Below are 20,450 nucleotides of genomic sequence, written 5' to 3'. Positions count from 1 at the left end.
CAAAAACAGGTCATGTAGATGTGCATTACCCAGGGATGGGGTAACATGTGTCGTATGTATACATGGGATGACACTGTTAAAACAAATGACAGCACACTTGACTCTCAAAGGTGTCATATTTAGTAACAGGATCAGTCACAAACAATTCCTTTTCTGAGACAGGATAACCAGGGCTCTGATGTTTCTAAATTATATGCAGTTTCCAAACTGTAGCATCATAAATTGGTTGCCCTGGAGCAGAGACAGGCAATGATTGACATAAAGGATCTCAAGGGAACTTTTTCCAGGAGAAGAAGTTGCTGTGGATATCACTCTGTATAAATAAAATGCTGATTGACCAGTGGCTAGGCAGGGAGTATAGGCAGGACAAGCAGAGAAGAGAATTCTGGGAAGTGTAAGGCTGAGGCAGAGAGACACTGCCAGCCTCTGCCATGACAAGCAGCATGTGAAGATGCCAGTAAGCCACGAGCCACGTGGCAAGGTATAGATTTATAGAAATGGGTTAATTTAAGATATAAGAACAGTTAGCAAGAATCCTGCCACAGCCATACAGTTTGTAAATAATAGAAGCATCTGTATGTTTATTTTATAAGTGAACTGTCAGACTGCTGGGGCTTGGTGGAACCTGGAGAGAAAACTCCAGCTACAAGAAGTAGTTTCATACTTAAGTGCATGTGGTTACATAGCTCATAGTTTACATAAAATTTACCCATCTATGCTGGGAAATGGGCAAATTTGGTTCCAAAGGAATCATTTGACATCAAAGCTTTTAAGAAATAATACAGATACTGACATTTTAAAGGTCGTTTGGTGAAATGTCCTGTATGTGAGCATAAACAGGGACCTTACAGATACATGTATGCAACAGGAGATCAACAATGCCTTGAGGCCCCAGTCCAAGTGTCAGACACTCCTGCACTCAAGGGAAGCATTCTTCTTGGCCCAGGTACAGAGTCAAGGCTAAATGTATCATCTCTTCTGCCCTCTGGTGTTTGGGGTGGGCAATGTAAGAGTCCTTACTGATGATAAAGTTTCTGTGGTTGGTCTTCAACAAAATGAATGGAAGAAGAAGGAATTTGATGACCTAGGATTGAATACTTGTACCCTAGAGGGGCAAGTTAGTCATAGGTAGGCATCTATGGGAATATCAGGGTCTAGTGAATGAAGAAACCAGCCTCTTAATGACAGAGGGAAAAAATGGCATAAAATATAAATGAGGGTTTAGAGACAGCAATAAGGTAAGAATGAAAATGAAACCACAGGAAATGAAATAGTAGTAGTTCCATGAGGATCTATGAGGTCTCAGGGGGCAGATGTGTCCCTTTACCCATGGGTAGATTTGCTCAGGGACATGGAACAGGCATCTCTTCTGCTGGACATTTCTAGACCTTCTGATACTACTTATACCTCCAATATTTATATTCTTATATTATTATAATCACATTTAAAGATTCAGAGCTATGGCCCACAAACAAGGAGGCACATTGTGTTTTTGGGTCTGGGTTACTTCACTCAGTATATTTTCTTGTTTCATCAATTTGTCTGCACATGATTTAATATCTGATTAATAGTGCACACATTATAGTAATAATATTCAATAAATCCATGCCTCAGCCTCTGTAGTGCTGGGGTTTACAGGAGTGTGCCACACCACAACTGAAGGAAAAAAATTAATTACATATGTAGGAGAGAAGGTGGGGAAAGACAGAGTCAGAGAAAGAAATGGAAGCAGAGTCAGAGATAGAAAGACTGAGATAGAAACAAAGAGGAAGATGGAGGCAGTGGCTAAAAGTCTCAGGAAAGTGGGACTGTTGGCAAACTCAAGTACTAGCAATTGAGAAGGAGAGGCTGGTGGATCTTGAGTTTAATGACAGCCTGGAATGCACAGCAAGGCCTCATGTCCCACCAAAGAAAGAACAGCAAAATGATGGCAATGATAATAAAAGTAAAGACAAAGGCCAGAAGAATATCTACAATGAGACATAAGCACACAGCCATCCAATGCAACCATATTGACAATTCCCAGGTCCCAGTGCAGGTCAAGATATGCAGCAACTGGTGCCTCACACATTTCTAAAGGGGTTGAAATATGATACAGTCATTTTGGAAGACAGTTTGGCACAATGTTTCTGGGAATCCGTTCTTTTCTTCTATCATGTGGGTCCTGGGAATCGAACTCAGGCCATCATGTTTGATAGCAAGGGCCTTTACTCCCACTGAGTGATCCTATTACCTTGCGTCTTTCAATGTTAAACATACACATGGTCATATCTATGTTTCTACCAAAAGAATTGAAAGTCTGTGGTCACACAAAGTTATGTTTGGAATTGTCTATAATGGATTGCTTAGAAACAGCCTGGTGATGCTTGCCTGCAATCCCACACTGAAGAGGTCAAGGTAAGAGAATGGTGAATGTGATCCCAGCCTGGGCTATATAATGAGAGCATTGTCTCTAAAAAACATGACCTCTCCCAACAAAAGAAGAGTCTTAACACGGAAGTGACTCAGATGTGCAGCTGCTGAGGATAAAAGGAACGGAGGATTTTATACATGGATTAGAACTCTTTAATGACAGATGGAAGCATTTATCTCATCTCAAGGACATTGTGCTGGATGGCAGCTGATCACAGTGATTCTTCTTACAGGGCATGACAGGAAGAGCTACAGTGTTCCCAAGCCACATCCAGGTGCAAACTACAGCAACAGAAAGCAGAGCATGATGGCATGGGAGGAGGGCTTCTTGGGATGAACAAAAATATCTATGGGCTCAGCTACTGTGCCAGGGCTTAGTACTCCCTTCATCTGTGCCTTGGTGTCCAGGACAGACAACATAGGAATCTTCGCTTTCATCCAAAGGTGCTGTGAATGAAAAGGAACTTTGTCCTGGGAAAACTGGTACCCAAGGAATGTTAATTGGCCAGAGGTAGAGGGATGAGAAGTTCAAAACTCAATAGGACAACAGGACACACCCTCTCAATGACAGAGATGATTTTGGGGAAAGAAAAGGCACAGTTTGGCACCATTGTAAATGGTATAATATACAAGAGACCTTGAGTTGCTGGGGTTGAAAATTTTAAGGACAACAATAACATAAGAATGAAAATTAATTACATGGACTATTGAGAAGAGTTAGGATGCTACAGGAGGAGTTCTTTAAAACAGGAAGACACTCCCATACATGTCGAAACTGCTAGTCAGGGTGCCAGGGACCTCTCCCATCTCACATCCATGCCACACACTACAGCAGACAGTCTTCATATATGTCACATGCTCATATAAGTGTGGGCTTCAGAGTGCCTGCAAATACACATTGGGAATAAGAGCAAATTTATTATTAGAAGAAGCCTACCTGGACCTGCTGGCCAAGCCCCACTCCTGGCCCAGCTTGAGGTATTTATGAACATGTCAAATCAGGTTCCCATAAAAATGGACCATTTGCAAATTGAGAAGGAAATAGATGAAATTTTCTCTATAGAGACAATCTGCAAGGAGTTTTTCAGAGGCTGGCATGCTCAGTGACTGATGTCAGAGAGGTCCAGGAGCTGAGCTCTGAAAACCTGTGTGGCTCAAATTCATTTGCAGAAACCTAATTGCTAATATGTTGATATTAAGAGTTGGGACCTGTAGAAGGCCCAGAGGGCCATAGTTTGCACATTCAACAAGGGGAGTACACAGTTTGTAATCTTTGGGCCAAACAGCTAGTCCTTGCCTCACAGTAGATGTGCTGGCAACCTGACCCTATATTTCTTGGTCCACAGAATTACACATACATTTCTGCTGTTTATAAATTACACAACTTATGATTGTTCTTGTTTATGAGATGTAGGTCTTTCTCTGTTGCCCAAGCTGGTCTAGAACTCCTGGGTTCATGCAATATTCCTGTCTCAGGTTCTGAGTAGCTGGGCCCAATATCTGGGTCAGTTCATGATCTGACTGGAACAGTAGCTTGGACTTATGAAGACAATAGGACTTAGGGTAATCAGGTTTTCTACTCGCCACTTATAAATGTGTGGAAACATGGGACTTACTGAGAAAAGGGTGGGGTTTTGATATAGTCCATTCTGTGTAGTCAACATTGCCCAAACTTTCTGGGTTTTGTTCTTGGGGAAGAGAAGAGGATGGAGAGAAGATAAGGGGAGGAGAGGAGAAAGGAGCCTAGTACCAGAGGAGTGTTAAAGAAGATGGATGCACTTTGGGACTTACACACACACACACACACACTTTTATGAGAGCTTTTATGGATTATGTCTAGTAAAAATTTGTCTAGCATTTTGAGTAAGGAATGATAAGTAGAGTTTTTGTCATACATGTTGGCAAAATGGACAACTATAAAGATCAGTTATGGTTACATGAATGTTGGAATCAATGTAGGCTTCTAAATGGGCTGTGAGAACCTCAGGCTAACTTCAACTTTACTGAAGTTCACATACCTTTCCTTACATTGGGGATTACATATTCTTGTTTTTGCCATGAGCCCCTTTTAGCTCCTGAATCTTCTGGGGCAGAGTCTTGGTCCAGAACTGCAGCCTTCTGGCCTTCAGGGCTTGGCCCACAGCAGGCTTGATGTCCAGCTGCAGGTACTGCTCATCATGGTCCAACATGGGCCAGTAGGGTAGACCCTCACTGTTGGGGTTCCTGTGGATATGCCAACGAGCAAGGAAGTATGAGGTCACTTTCACTATAAGGCCAGATCTTCCAATTGACTCAGGGCAGTGGACTAAGCAGACCAGGGGACTGATGAGGCAGATGTCCCAATTTAGGGATACAAGTGTGACCTGCTAGTTTCTACTCCATGTGGGGGAAGGCTACTTGGCCTGCTTTGTGCCTTCTTCTCAGAGGCAAGATCTAAAGAACAGTACTATAGTACTGTGACCCACCCACAGCTCACTGTGAGATGACCAGTAGCCAGCACCTACAAAGTGTCCATCTCAGTGTACCTTGGGTACGAGGACTCTATCATATGTAGGATCTATGCTTGCTAATGAGATCACCAATCACAAATGGATCCCTTGATGGAGACTCAACTCTTGGAGGCTGAGAGAAGAGCATCTTCTTACCCATATCGTGCAAAGTTGGCCCAGTACTTCATCATTCTCCTGCTCAGCCCCTTCTCCTTTCCAGTGAGGTCAACTGCAGATGAGAGGGCAAGGGTCCAGATCCCGGCCGTTTAGTGTAGCTGCTCAACACATGCTTCGTACTCATCATGCCAGCTGCAGCCTAAAACTCAATTCCAGGCTTCTTTCCCTCCCTTACAACTCAGCATCCAAGATCAATTTAGTTCTCTAAGTAAATGCCTCAAGGCTTAGTCCTGAGCCAGTGAATCCTCATTTCCTCTAGCACAAGCAAAACTAAGAAAGATCCAGACCCACAGGAGGTTTTAGAGCTGTGAGATAGTACACACTTGATCCTGTTTTTCCCAGAGCCTTGAATTCCTAAACTGGACTTGAAGCTCAGACATCCTTTAGGTACAAACTTGGTTCTCCATTCTGTTCATGGAAAACAAAGGAGACTCACATTTGACACCCCAGAAGAAGGATCCAAAGATAAAGAAAACTTCATCACCATGGTCAGCCTTTACATGCCGAGGCTTGAAATCCTTGAAAAAGTTGGGGCGATGCTGAAACTCATAGAAGTAAACAGGGGCACGGAAACCTGAGGACAAGAACACATTGTGACGTAAGCACAGACTGACTCATACAGTGCTGATCCACATTTGGTGACAAGATAACTTGGTCTCACGTTATTTGGAATCACAACAGTGGAGTGTGGAGTCCCAGCCTGGGACTTTCCCATTGGCTGTGGGAAAGCCTGATGTTAAATAATGACTCTGCCCTCCTCAGGGGAATAGAGTATCATTCAGCTGTTTCCTCAGCAATACCCAGATAAGTTGTCATTCTCTTACACTCAATATAAATATTTACTAGATAAAGGCTCTCAGTTGTCTGGAACCAGAGAGCTGATTCAGAGCCAGGTCAAGCCTGGACACTACAGAGCTCACCTGGGACCCACAGCTCTGAGCTTCCTCCCTTGATCTTGTTATAGATGTACTCACGCTGAAAATGTGCTACTTGGAGTGCAGGGATCACAAACATGAAGTCTCCCACCATCTCTGTAAACTGTATTTGGAGGGTTTGTGGGTCCTCAGTGTCCCCCATGTACTCTTCCATTATCAGGTCACTACACTCAGGAGGCAGCATCTGTACCAAGGGGATTGGAAGAATGAGGTTGGATAGGCACTAGGATAGCTAGGCAACATCCTTAGGATGGGGGAATGCAGATGAGGTCTGGTATAGGGGGAAAGCTCTGAGTGACCTCAACCAGCCAGACACACACACACACACACACACACACACACACACACACACACACACACACACACACACACACACACACACTTCTAGGGATGCTTTCTGAGCAGGATATTGAGAGGTCTTATTATTAGGGGCAGGTATCAGATTCTCACCAACAGTTCTGATGTTGTGCTCTTCAGAATATCCTGCACTGTCTTTCTGGTTATTTTCTTTAATGTTTGAGAAGAGTTGAAGATCTGGAATGTGGAGAATGTTTTGAGTTTGAAGTGGGCTGGATATAGATCAATGAATCTCTGAGCTCCCACTGCCTACCATATAAGACCCCAGGCACATGGGAGATTAGAACTGGGCCTTACTAGTGGGAGAATCCAGCCACACTCATCATTGTTGACACCAATGATGCTGGGGACAGGATGAAAATCAGCAGAGGCCAACAACTCCTGAGGATGCCTGGGTAGGAACATCCCATCCACCACACCAGGGATGATCCTGAAGGCCTGAGGGACATGCAAGGTCAGTATTGAAGATTTCTCTCTCTCTCTCTCTCTCTCTCTCTCTCTCTCTCTCTCTCTCTCTCTCTCTCTCTCTCTCTCTCTCACACACACACACACACACACACACACACACACACACACACACGATCACATATAAATATATATGATGGCCATTGAATGTTCTCCATCATTTCCCTATTTCCTAATTTGTCTCAAGATGGTCATCCCCACCACACCTCTCCCATATCACCCTTGAAGAGACCCTACACTTAAATTAGCTTATGTAGGTGTTCATTTTGTACCCAAGACTAAAAGGATACCAAGCCATGCAGAAAGGGTAATTTGTCCAGAGTAGTAAGGACTTGTCACACACCCTGTTGTCTCCTATCTTGCTAGCCACACAATTCTACCAACCTTGTTAATTGCCAGAATTTCTGCTTCACTCTTGCCTCGAAGGCAGTGCACCAGGACCTCTGAGTTCAAAGTTGCACAGCCAGATAGATTTGCCACCGTCTGTAATGGGAGCAGGTGTGAGTTGACTTATCCTCCCCGGCAGGGAGCAGTATCTTAGCAGTCCCAAGTGGATACCACTGTCCTTAAATATAACACCATATTGTGTGTTTTGCACAGGTTACAGTACAATGTGAAATTGTTCCCATTTTCCTGTTGCTCAGAGATGACAATTGAGAAAGGGAGCATTCTATCTGCATGTTTTTTTTTGTGTGTGTGTACATGTTCCTGGGTGACAGTGTGTATTGTGTGGCACATTTTGCCTATGAAAGTCAGAGGATGACCTTGGATATCATTTGTCATCTTCCTCCTTGTGAGGCAGGGTCTCTTGTTTGCTGCTGCCTACACCAATGGAGCTGACCTTCAGAGCACTCCTGTCTCTGCTACCCACCTCACCACAGGAACACGGGGATTGCAGATAAGTACTACCACATCTAGTCTTATGTGGGTTTTAGGGATTTGAGTTCAAGTCCTTACCCTGGCACAGGAGGCCCTCTTACCCACCAAGTCATCTCCCAAAACGATGCATATTAATATTATTATTATTATTTTGCCAAAGATAAAGCTGCTGGGAGCAGCTTTGCTAGCCATATAATATATTCAGCATGCATAAAGTAGAGGGAAGTTTATTCTAATCTTTGAACTTCTTAGAAATTATTGGAAAGAAGCTATTTCCCATGGTCCTTGTTTACCACTGAACAGAGTACCAGAGTATCAGAGGCTCAGGGCTAAGGCAGGAAGCCAGGACTGGGGTGATGGAGGACACTCACCATGAAGACCATCTCAGAGGTGTTAGAGATAAGGCGAGGAAGCAGGGCCACCCCACTCTGCATGATGGCTCTGTGGAAGAGTCCTTGGGACATGGGGGACAAAACATGGAAAGACACACTTGTGCCACCTGCAGACTCGCCAAAAATGGTGACTTGGTCAGGGTTGCCTCCAAAGTGGGCGATGTTCTGCTGGACCCAGCGTAGGGCAGCCACTTGGTCTAAGAAGCCCCAGTTGCCTCTGGCGTGCTGGTCTCCAGTGCTGAGAAGTGGAAGAGACATGGATCAAAGGGCTATCTAGGTTCTTCTCAGCTGCCATTGCCCAGCCCAGTCCTAGTCTCACCTGAAGAAGCCCAGGACACCCAGACGGTACTGGATATTGACCACCACCACATTCTCAATGGCTGCCAGCATGGATCCATCGTACCAGGAAGCCATGCCTATAACCAGAGCACCACCATGGATCCACACCATCACCTGGAGAAGTCAAGAGAGATGCCAGGAGGCTTCTATTGGACACAAGCTCAGGTGGGACTGCCTCCCAGATTATGGACTGCTTCCCATCTGTGCAGCTAAACACACCAGGACTCCTCAGCCTCTTACACCCAGGCCACAGGGGAGGAACACAGTCTCATCAGCATATTTCCAAGTCCCACTGTTGCACCAGGACCCTTAGTTTGGATTAATGAATTCAAGTCCAGAGTAATGTCACTCTCACTACCAGACTCTGTAAAAGTGGAAAAGGAGTTTTTTTTCTGATTATGAATCCAAAGGGTCAGCAAATCTCTTTGAAATAACCAATATCCCAAGCTGGAAATTTGGCTTATGTCAATATTCATCCCTTGGAAAACTGCCTGGGTGTCTGGGGATCAAGTGTGTAGAGTAAGTCGTTCCTCAGTACATGAACCACAGCCCCCTGACCTCTCAAAGCTCCAGTACTCTGTGTTCCGTACCCATAGCTTAGGTTGTTCACCATGGCTGAAAAGAAACCTTCTTGGACCCACTAGGGAAAGTTGTCTCATCAGGGTCTACAGTGCAGTAGAACTCAGGTTGATTTTGTCCTTTCTAATTCTCCTGGGAAAGAAATCTCCACCCCCACCCAGTTGACTATGGCCCAACTCTCACAGGTAGGTTAGAGCCCTCATGGGCATGAGCTGGTGTGTAGATGTTAAGATACAGGCAGTCCTCAGACACAGAGATGGGAGGCATGATCAGCTTTATCCTCTTCAGGCCATCTAAATTCATTATATCATCATTTTGTAGACACCTGGAGACAATGATAGATGCTAATCTCAAGAAATGTTCAGAGATCAAGACCTATATCTCTTAGTAATATCAGAAAACACCCCCATAAAGTCTCACCAACACTAAAGCCTAAACATGAGCTGAATAAGGATGGCATCAATAGACATACTGAAGTGGATAGGTAAAGACCATGAAACATCAACACTACAGAAAGAGATACAGGCAACTAAGGAATGCTCAGAGTGGGAGAAAAAGTCTTCCCTAGGGAACAGGACACTGTAGATGCACATCTATTATTGTTCCCAGGTACTTTGTTATTTGGGTGCTGTGTCTACAATGGGACTGAGGGAATGAGTGGACAGTGTTGTCCCATAGGGAGTAAGAACTCCTTCATCTCATGTCCAGACTCTCAGGGAACCTCTTTCTTCTACATATTTTCCAGTGTAAGCTTGTATACTTGTTCCTTGGACAACGGCTCTTAACCTTATGGGTTACCACACTGACTGTGCAGGGTAGGGCTGCTAAGTAAGCACTGCTGCCCTCCCGAGGGACTTGTAGTGCATGATACCAGACTCAGGGCTCTTGTTGCTTAGTATAAACACACTGAACTTTGTCCGCAGACCTCTCCACTCCAAGAGTTCACTTGGCACAATCTGACTCTGGGACCGGTTTGGATCTTTCTCACTGTAGTACCTAGATCTAGATAACACTCTGCAGGTGCTAAACTCTGACCCAGGAGCCTGGCACAATTGTTCAATTCTAATTCTTAATGTATGCATCAGAAAAATGCATGGGAGATGCCCCTCAGCACAGGCAGAACTGCTGTGTAGCCGAGATGCAGGAAATACTTCAGCATGGCTCAGAGCTCAGAGCAACTAACTGTTCACCCCAGGGCCAGACATCCTCTGGGTCTAGAACTTACATGGCCGGTTGCGAGGTTCCATCTCTCACACCATTCCACGGATCAGGGGCTTCAGGGGGTGCAAAGCGCAGTTGTCCTACAGGTGGCTTGGCAAAGGGAATTCCCAGGAATCTGTGGACACCAACTTTGGTGTCTTTCACATGGACAAGGCTGCCTCGGACCTGGCCTGTGTTTGTGTTTCTGATGGGGCTGGCCTCTGATGAGTCTTGACCTGGGTGGAGAGATGCCATCAGGGTTAGTTTTGTGCAATCAGCTCCTACAGATTTTGGGATTTCCCACCTCGTTGTTACCAGCCACACAGGAAGGGAACCCAGGGCCTCCTGGTTCAGCTGTGGGGTGTGAGTGCAGGAGCTTCCCTACCCCTCAGGGCCAGGAACCTTTCCCATTTCCTCTTTGAAGGGTGCCAAAGCATTTCTATGTCCAAAGACTCAGAGTCATTTGGTGGCATAAAGGTATTATCATTATTATTATCCAAAGCAAGGAGTAGTCACAGCCACACATGGAGGTGGGAAATGCCTCTTCTGCTCTTCTCCTGACCTCAGCTCCTCAGAGCCCTTCATACTGACCTGACTCCTCAGTGTGCAGTAACCTTAGACATCTCTGACCCTCTGTGTACTAAGTGCCTACTCTGTGGGTTTTGGTGGAGGCACTGAGTGCCACACATTCCCATACTTTCATCTGTCATCTCTTTGAGCTCCTCCTTCCCTGGTGCCTTTCTCCTGCAAACTTAGCCTCTAACTAAACTGGGCAGCTCTGATCCATGTCCCCATTGTCACTTAGGGAGTCTCACCCTGCGCATGGAGGAGGATAATCAGGAGTCCACAGGCCACAGCATTCAGCCAGCCAGGAAGTCTGCCCAGTGGCATGATGGACTTGCAGGCCTGAGACTGTTCTGTCTCAGATTGACAGTGTTCCAACAACCAAAAGCAGATTATATATGCTGCCCAGACAGGACCAAAAGGAATGCAGGTGGGAGAACATGTGGGGTGGGGCAAAGTTTTACTTCCTGAGAATTAAGGAGGAAGTGACAGGAGCCTATTACCAACAGTCAGGACAAACACACTTCTGCAGTCCTGCTCTTCGTCCTTCGGGAAAGATATAGTGTGCCTTCTGCAGTTCTTCTGGGATACCAGGAGCCCTGTTCTCAAACCTAGATTCTCAAATCATGACCATTGTTCTTTTGCTTACTGGCCAGATGTCAGTGCTGTTGTGGAGGTCAGGGGACAGAACGCTATAACAGGAGAAGCCAGGAGGGCTTCTTCAAGTAGGTAAATACTGAAGATGCCACAAATGGAGAGAAGCGCACTGGCAGAAGCTCAGAATGTGACCATTACAGTGATCATCGGCCCTACATGGATCCCTCCCCATAGATTATGGCTGTTTCATACCGTGTCTCATCTAGTGGCCAGCTCCTTTGCAGATCAACTTCATAGTCCTTTATGCACTTGGAAAACTCTTTTTAACATCATTCTTATTTATTTGTTTTATTCATTTAATAATAATTTAATGTGTGTGTATGTAGGTGTGTGGGTACTCACATGCTATGACATGTGTGTGAGGGTCATGAGGCAACTTCTGGGAGTCAGTTCTTTCCTCCCACCATGTAGAATACTATTGGGGATCCATCTCAGGTTTCCAGGCTTTGTTGGATGTCTCTTTACTCACTTAGGCATCTTACCACTCTTTACCCTGACTTGATAACATTTCACGAAGCACTGATGTCTCCAACACTGAGGACAATCTGGGCTCTTGGAGCCTGTGGAAAAGCTAGAGATATGGGTCTATAAATGGGAGTTTCAGAATCATAGAGAACCCTGGTGAGATGCATCAATGAGTTCAGAATCAGGAATTCGCACCTTGGCTCAGTTTGATTTCCTGGAGGAAGTGGTGTGATGATCTACGTCAGACAGCCTTTAGTACCCTCTGAGAACTTGACTCTAACTTCCAGCCCCCAGCAGGGGGATTCACAGCCTGGCACAGCAGGACTTCCTCCTTGGTTCTTTTCTGGCTCCTCTGACAAAACAGTCATGCCTTCTCCTGCCACCTCCAATTGGCAAGGGCTACAGTGCACTCTTGTGCAATCTGTGGTCCCAGCCCTTCCTGCCAGGTACTTCCCCTACTTCAGTTCCACAACCAAATGAACGGAAGAACCCAGGGGCAAATTGAATACAATTTGTCGGCTTTGCAAAATAGCATAAAGTGACATGAATGGTATTAGTGACAACGATAAGGTAAGGATGACAATGAAACTACAGATGAAGCAGTAGTGTCACAAGGGTCCAGGGGGGCAGATGTGCTCAGGACAGGGAACAGGCATCTCTTCCCCTGGACATTTCTGGACCTTCTAATACCACACTCCACTTCCAGGACACACTCACAGACACATATTCACAGATGTCCTAAGCATGCAAATATGTATTACATAGTATTTCCAGTCCCTGGTAATAAGAACAAACCTTAGGAGACAGGAACATCAACACACAGATGCCCCCCCTCCCCCGCAAGACCCCCATAGACCTCTCCACAGACACAGACACAGACACACACACACTAACACATTAACACACTAACACACTATATACACTTTTTCAGTCTTGAAGGACTAATGAATATGTCCAGACCCACTTCTCATTAAAAAAAAAAATTGCACCACTCACCACTTGGGAAAGACACAGATGAATGAGTTGATTGACTTGAATGTCAATCATAGGTGTTATCTAAGTTGCCTCATATATTGAAACCCAATGTGAAATTAACGTTGGAGCTGTTAGGAGGTTGAAGTATCATGAGCACCATTGTTTATCTTGATAACAGAAGGTAAAATCTTTAGTTTAGAGAGCTAGGCTTTGTTATCCTACAGTAAATCTACTGGCATCTTGACTCTGGACTTCTTTGTCTCTAAAACTGAGCACATTTCATTTGTTTATAAGCTACATAGTTTATCACACACACACACACACACACACACACACACACACACACACACACACACACACACACACACACACATTTATATATGTAATATCTATTATTGAGATGCAGTGCCCCTGTTACCAAATAGGCTATATTTTTAATTAATTTTTTTTCATTTTACATACTATCCCCAGTTCCCCCTCCCTCCCCTTCTCCCACCTCCCCACCTCCTCCACATCCCACCCCCATCTACTACTCAGAGTGGGTAAGGCCTCCCTTGGGTAGTCAACAAAGTCTGGCATACCAAGTTGAGGCAGGGCCTAGCCTCTCCCCCCTGCATCAAGGCTGAGCAAGGTATCCCACTATAGGGAATGGGCTCTAAAAAGCTAATTCATGCACCAGAGATAATTCCTGATCCCACGCCAGGAGCCCCACAAACAGATCAAGCCTCACAAGTGTCACCCACATTCAGAGGGCCTAATTCGGTCCCATGCAGATTTTGTAGGTGTCAGTCCAAAGTCTGTGAGTTCCCACTAGCTTGGGTCAGCTAGTGGGAACTCTCTGTGGTTTTCCCCATCATGCTCTTGACCCCCCTTGCTCATATAATCCCTCCTCTATCTCTTCAACTGCTCTCCAGGAGCTCAGCCCATTGCTTGGCTGTGGATCACTGCATCTGCTTCCATCAGTTACTGAATGAAGGTTCTATAATGACAATTAGGGTAGTCACTAATCTGATTACAGCAAAAGGCCAGTTCAGGTACCCTCTCTACTGTTGCTAGGAGTCTTAGCTGGGGCCATCCTTGTGGAATCCTGGGAATTTCCCTAGCATCAGGTTTCTCCCTTGCCTATAATGGCTCCCTCTATCAAGATATCTCTTTAATTGCTCTCCCTCTCTGTCCCTCCCCCAACTTGGCCATCTCTATCCCTCATATTCCTAGCCACCATCCCCTCCCTTATACCTCCCCTCCCAGTTTATCTTGGAGATCTTAACTATTTTCCTTTCTGGGGCCCTCCATGCATGTCTCTTAGGGTCTTCCTTTTTACCTAGCTTCTCTAGGGTTGTGGATTGTATCCTGGTTACCTAGCTTCTCTGGAGCTATGGATTGTAGTTTGGCTATCCTTTGCTTCATATTTAGTATCCACATATGAGTGAGTACACACCATGTTTGTCTTTCTGGGTCTGGGTTACCTCACTCAGGATGATTTTTTTTCTAGTTCCACCCATTTGCCTACAAATTTCATGTTGTCATTGTTTTTTTTACCTTTGAGTAATACTCCATTGTGTAAATGCACCACATTTTCTTTATCTATTCTTTGGTTGAGGGGCATTAGGTTGTTTTCAGGTTCTGGCTATTATGAATAATGCTACTATGAACATAGATGAACAAGTGTCTTTGTGGTATGATTGAGCATCTTTTGGGTATATGCCCAAAAGTGATATTGCTGGATCTTGAGATAGATTGATTCCCATTTTTTTCTAATAAACTGCCGTACTGATTTCTAGAGTGACTGTACAAGTTTACATACCTACCAGCAGTGGAGGAGTGTTCCCCTTGCTCCACATCCTCTCCAACATAAACTGTCATCAGTGTTTTTGATCTTAGCCATTCTGACAGGTGTAAAATGGTATTTCAGTGTTGTTTTGATTTGCATTTCCCTGATGGCTAAGTATGTTGAGCAATTCCTAGAATGTCTTTCAGCCATTTGAGTTTCTTCTGTTGAGAATTCTCTGTTTATATCTGTAGTTCATTTTGTAACTGGGTTGTTTGGTATTTTGATGTCTAGTTTCTTGAGTTCCTTATATATTTTGGAGATCAGCACTCTGTCAGATGTAGGGTTGGTGAAGATCTTTTCCCATTCTCTAGACTATCATTTTGTTTTATTTACTATGTCCTTTGCCTTAGAGAAGCTTTTCAGTTTTAGGAGGTCCCATTTATTAATTGTTACTCTTAGTGTCTGTGCTACTGGTGTTATATTTAGGAAGTGGTCTCCTGTGTCAATGTGTTCAAGGCTACTTCCCATTTTCTTTTCTATCAGGTTCAGTGTAACTGGATTTATGTTGAGGTCTTTGATCCATTTGGACTTGATTTTTGTACATGGTGATGGATATGGATCTATTTGCATTCTTCTAACATCCAGTTAACACCCAGTTATGCCAGCACCATTTATTGAAGATGCTTTCTTTTTTATGTTGTTTGTGACTATTGTAAGTGGGTGATGTTTCTCTGATTTCTTTCTCAGCCCATTTATTATTTGTATATAGGATGGCTACTGATTTTTTTGAGTTAATCTTGTATCCTGCCACATTACTGAAGGGGTTTATCAGCTGTAGGAATTCCCTGATAGAATTTTTCAGGGTCACTTATGTATACCAATAGAATACAAGAGATGGAAGAGAGAATCTCAGGTGTTGAAGATACAATAAAAAAAATAGACTCATCAGTCAAAGAAAATGTTAAATCCAACAAATTCTTAACAGAAAACATCCAGGAAACCTGGGACACCATGAAAAGACCAAACCTACAAATAATAGGGAGAGAAGAAGGAGAAGAATTCCAGCTCAAAGGCACAGAAAGTATATTCAACAAAATCACAGAAGAAAACTTCCCCAACCTAAAGAAGGACATGCCTATGAAGGTACAAGAAGCTTACAGAACACCAAGTAGACCGGACCACCTCCCCCCAAAAAAGTCCCCTCGCCTCATAATAATCAAAACAGTAAACATACAGAATAAAGAAAGAATATTAAGAACTTCAAAGGAAAAAGGCCAAGTAACATATAAAGGCAGACCTATCAGAATTACACCAGACTTCTCAATGGAAACTCTGAAAGCCAGAAGGTCCTTGACAGATGTTCTGCAGACACTAAGAAACCACAGATGCTAGCCTAGACTACTATACCCAGTAAAGCTTTCAATCACCATAGTCAGAAAAAACAAGATATTTCATGACAAAACCATATTTAAACAATGCCTATCCAAAAATCCAGCCCTATAGAAAATACTAGAAGGGCTATTCTTTTATTTTTTTTCACTTTTTTATTAATTTTTTTCATTTATCTTACCTCATGACCACAGTTTCCCCTTCCCTCCTCTCCAAATGGGCTATTCTTGAAATACTGAGTTATGCAATCCTCCTGTTTCTGCCTTCCATGTAGCTGGGCCATAGCTATCTGCCATAGCACCTAGCTTGGAGCTTATGATGATTTTTTTTATAAGTGCTGTATTAGGCAAGGATCTCTAGATTAACAGAATTTAAAGAGTGTGTATATGTTATAAAAGGGAATTTACTAGAATGGCCTTATATTATTAGGGGCTAGACACTAACAATGACTACATGTGATATGGAGACCCCAAGAACCCCAGCTTCTGCTCAGTTCATGAATCTCAATGCCTCAGCAGTTCCAGTCTGGTACTGAAGACCTTGAAGATTCCTAGAGAGTTGCTGGTCTTTGTCCCACATTGAAGGCTGAGGGCAGAAACAGCAACAAAGAAGGACACTCTGAAAAAGGTAGGTAGACTTGAAACATTGCTTTTTCCTTATACCGCCTTATGTCTATGACCCAGTCAAAAGGTGTCATGTACTATGGAGGAAGTTTTCCTCCCCTCATGTAATACTTCCTGGAAATGCCCTCTGAGACCCATCCAGAGGTGTGTTTCTTAGTTGATGCCAGATATTATCAAGTTGACAACCAGGATTAAACATCACAGAAGCTCACAGTTACTAAAGGCTGAGAGCAATACAATCTTATTAGCCAGTGTAAATGTCAGAAAACATGGGACTCACTGAGAGGTAGACATGGAAATTTGACACTCACCCACAGTGTGATCACCAATCCACAAAACAGCTGCTTTGAGAGGGTCTGAGCCCTGGAGAAGAGGAGAAAAGGACAGGAAGAAGATGAGGTGACAGGGAGGAAGGGGCACAGGCCCAGTGGGGTGGAGAGAAAAGTTGGCATCCACTGGGGCTCCCACATACACATTGTCATGGGTGCATTGAGGTGTGAAACAAGTCAAGGCCCAGGCAGGGTGGGAACAAGAGGCAAACAGGGGTTCTCAGAAGTGTTGGGTGAATAGACTGGTGAAGAATGAATGCCTGGATTCTTGAAAAATATAGCTTGTTTTGTCTCTTCAGAGTGTGTTTGGGCACTGAAGGCTGACCCCCTTTGGCTCAGTACACTCCCAAATCAGACATAACATGCTATAGCTCCGTGTGGTTGTCCTCAGCCATCTTTAGCTCCAGGATGTTCTAGCTCAGGGTCTGAGTCCAGAACTCCATCCAGCAGGCTTTCAGAGCATGACCCACAGCTGGTTGGATATCCAACTGCAGGCATTGTGCATCTTGGCCAAACAAGGACCAATGAGGCAGCCTTTACTCTGGGGATTCCTGTAGATATAGACTCCCAGCACAGTGAGACATTGGGCATTTTGAGTTCTACTGATCCCAAGCCTCATTTCCTGATTTGGGTCAGGATAGTGAGTAGAACATTCTAGCCGGGTAGAGGCTTGGAGGTGCAGTGTCTTGATGTAAGGAGTTTACACCAGTGTCTGCTCTCTGTGTGGCAGAGCTATCTGGACTGTTTGTCCTTTCTTTTAAAGGAAGGCTTATATAGACAAAATGACAAAATGTTACCTACCTGCCAGAGAATGGGGAGATGATCAATGACCAGCACCTACAAGAGACTCCTGTCTGAATGGGCTCTGACATTGTGGAGAAGGCTTCCAGGTGATGAAGAACCAACCCATGCATGTTGATGAGATCACCAGAGATAATGGGAATCCCTTGACCAGGGAGGTTGAGGGGTATCCACTCATACATGTAATGTTATGCCATGCAAAGTTGGTCCAGTACATCCTCTTCCTGCTCAGCAGCTCCTCCTCCGTGACGTCAACTGCAGACAGGAAGAAGATAAGGGTCCTGGTCCTGACCACATCTGCAGCTGCTAGCTCATGCTCCATGCTTACCATCCCTTCTCAGCCTGACCTGAATATGTTCACCCCTGCATCTGCTAGGATCCAGGCCTACCCCTTCCCTATCCTGTCCTTACTAGGCCCAGCTTCTAATGGAAGTTCTCCTGGTCTCTCTCTTACCCAGAATGCTTTCCTTCCTTCTGTCACAGAGTAATTATCTAAGAAAAAAGTCATGCCTTTCAAAACAAAACAAAATGGAAACAAAACCAAAACAGAATAAAATAAAAACACCCCCCCAACAACCAAAAAAAAACCAACAAAAAGCAAAAAACAAAAACAAAAACAAACAAACAAACAAACAAACAAAAAAACCCCAAAAAAACCAAAAAAAGGAGAGAAGAGAGAGAAGAATCTCATTATGGAAGTTGTGGTGTGGCCTGTTGAGTCACACAGTCTACCCTTTAGTCCATCTTTACTTGCAAGTGTTCATTGACAAGTCAGTCTACAGGTAACAAAGGGCTAAGGGGGAAGAGTATCTTTCCCTCACTCAGGCCACTGCAAGGCAGACAAGAGAGGGCGGGGTCAGCTCTGTTGCTCTCAAGCCCTCAGGGCTGGCTGGCCTGCATCCCGGACACCCACCTGGGTCAACTCTAGTGTGCTGTGCAGATGGGGTGCAGAGCTTGCTCTTTCCTATGCTACAGACGGTGAAGGTCAGGGCTAGCTCTCCCACTACCTGCCGCGGGTGGTAATGGGTGAGGAGGGTAGGGCATCTTTCACTCTGCCACCACATAGCAGACAAATGAGGGGGTAGGGTCAGCTCTCCTGCTCTCAGGGTTGGCTTACCTGTCTCCCTGACCACAGGCACAGCTCTAGTGCGCTGCCCAGGTGGGTTACATGCCTGTGGTGAGGGGTGGGACTTTCCTGAGTCCGGGGGTGGGAGGTAGGGGGGTTGGAGTTGGGGGTGGGGAGACAGCGCTCCCCTGAGGGGCGGGGCTAGCGGTTCTGCTGCAGTATCTAGCAAGGGGCAAGGCCAGCTATTCCCAGGGCCAGTGAAGAGCAGGGCTGACTCAGCACAGCATTAATTCTTCCTTTTTAAATAATCCTGGGCATTGTGTGTAATACCCGCCACCCTGACATCCTTGTGGATGAGCTGGGTCTAAATGGATTCAAGTGTTTGGGACACAATTCTGTCTTCTTTCAGTTGTGGTGGTTCTGAGCCCAGAAATCTGAGCAAAGAGTGTTCATAACAGCTGCCATGAGTAAGCTGCATAGATCCTCCTGCCTAGAAGTCCCTGGTGACTTTTCAGAACCATGACGAAAGCAGGCAAGAGACAAAGTAAGTGTGGCCTCCTTAGACAAGATCGGATCAGGAAGCCATCAGAGTTCACACTTCAGTGACTTGAAATGAGAGCCATCAAGGCTGCACACACACTAGGCATAGTACTGTCCTGGAACACCTTCTGATAAGGACCTGCAGATTCTATGGCAAGCCCAGAGCACATGACCTGTTCTGAGAAAGCCAGAGTGTGTCTTTGTTCAAGGTCAGGTACATAGGTAAAGGAAGCTGTAACCTCTCAGATCTGCAGTGTGTTGTGAGACTGGGGGCTTCTGTGTGGCCCAAGACCAGGAAACTTGCCCAGGATCCTTATCTGGGCAAAAGGTGACACACTCTGAGCCCAATGGCAGTATTATTATTTTCATTAATATCCAAGGGTCAGTAACAGCTACAGCCATTGTCATGACCACAGCTGCATAAAGAGGAGGTAAATGTCCCACCAGTCCCTCTGTTCCCGTGCTTGATACCTCCGACTTACGTGTCCAGCACTCCTGAAGGCCCATCACACTGGGTTGGCTCTCCAGTGTTGAATGTCTTCAGGCATCATTGGCCCTCTATGCTACAGGGGCCACCCTGCAGGCTTTGGTAGAGGTAGTGCAGGTTCCCACAACGCCATCTATTAGTTCTATGTGCATCTCCCTCCCTGGTCCCTTTACACCTGCCTTCCCATTTTCCAGATCTCCACAATCTGGTAGCTCTGATCCCACTCTTCATCTTTACCTCACAGAATCTTGCTCTGCCCACAGAGGAGGAAAAGCAGGCCCCTGCAGGCTTCAGCATTAGGTAGAAAGGAAATTGACTCAGGGGCATAATTACTTCCCAGGCTTTGTGCTGCCATGGGATGTTGTTTGACCACAGAAAGCATGAGTTGTCAGTCTAGCCCAGGCATGATTTGTACCCATAGGTGTGTAACTGAGGAGCCTGGGAGGGGGGCAGGGTGAAGTGGTTGTCAAAGGAGAAGGGCAGTGACAGGCAGAGGTGACAGGAGCCTGTGCTTGTGAGGCTGGGCAAAGCCTCCTCAGCTAGTTTTGTCCTTTTTAGC

The 20,450-nt window shown here is 45.1% G+C and overlaps 1 protein-coding gene across 2 annotated transcripts; it reads right to left on the bottom strand.

The window, feature by feature from the left end:
* Positions 1-2,504: 2,504 nt before the first annotated feature.
* On the bottom strand, positions 2,505-11,143 carry LOC121829393 (pyrethroid hydrolase Ces2e-like). Of its 2 annotated transcripts, none has more exons than XM_076572011.1 (13): positions 11,040-11,143; positions 10,250-10,460; positions 9,208-9,349; positions 8,426-8,559; positions 8,086-8,344; positions 7,220-7,318; positions 6,668-6,808; positions 6,464-6,547; positions 6,053-6,197; positions 5,515-5,652; positions 5,058-5,130; positions 4,431-4,635; positions 2,505-3,297 (listed from the first exon to the last, which is right to left on the bottom strand). In XM_076572011.1, the coding sequence occupies exons 1-12, from the start codon at positions 11,113-11,115 to the stop codon at positions 4,449-4,451; spliced, it is 1,689 nt and encodes a 562-aa protein (XP_076428126.1). In that variant the 5' UTR covers positions 11,116-11,143; the 3' UTR covers positions 2,505-3,297; positions 4,431-4,448. The 2 variants fall into 2 exon arrangements, with proteins under 2 accessions (XP_076428126.1, XP_042133464.1); XM_042277530.2 differs by having other exon boundaries at positions 4,441-4,635.
* Positions 11,144-20,450: the final 9,307 nt, after the last annotated feature.

This window comes from Peromyscus maniculatus, chromosome 5 (assembly GCF_049852395.1).
Source record: "Peromyscus maniculatus bairdii isolate BWxNUB_F1_BW_parent chromosome 5, HU_Pman_BW_mat_3.1, whole genome shotgun sequence".
Taxonomy (NCBI): domain Eukaryota; kingdom Metazoa; phylum Chordata; class Mammalia; order Rodentia; family Cricetidae; genus Peromyscus; species Peromyscus maniculatus.
This window is presented reverse-complemented; position numbering and strand designations above follow the sequence as displayed.

Coding starts and splice junctions, on each gene's coding strand:
- LOC121829393 (XM_076572011.1), bottom strand. CDS start 11,115: ATGCCACTGGGCAGACTTCCTGGCTGGCTGAATGCTGTGGCCTGTGGA. Junction 9,350..10,249: donor GGAACCTCGCAACCGGCCAT/GTAAGTTCTAGA, acceptor CATTGTCTCCAG/GTGTCTACAAAATGATGATA. Junction 6,548..6,667: donor GTGGCTGGATTCTCCCACTA/GTAAGGCCCAGT, acceptor TCCACATTCCAG/ATCTTCAACTCTTCTCAAAC.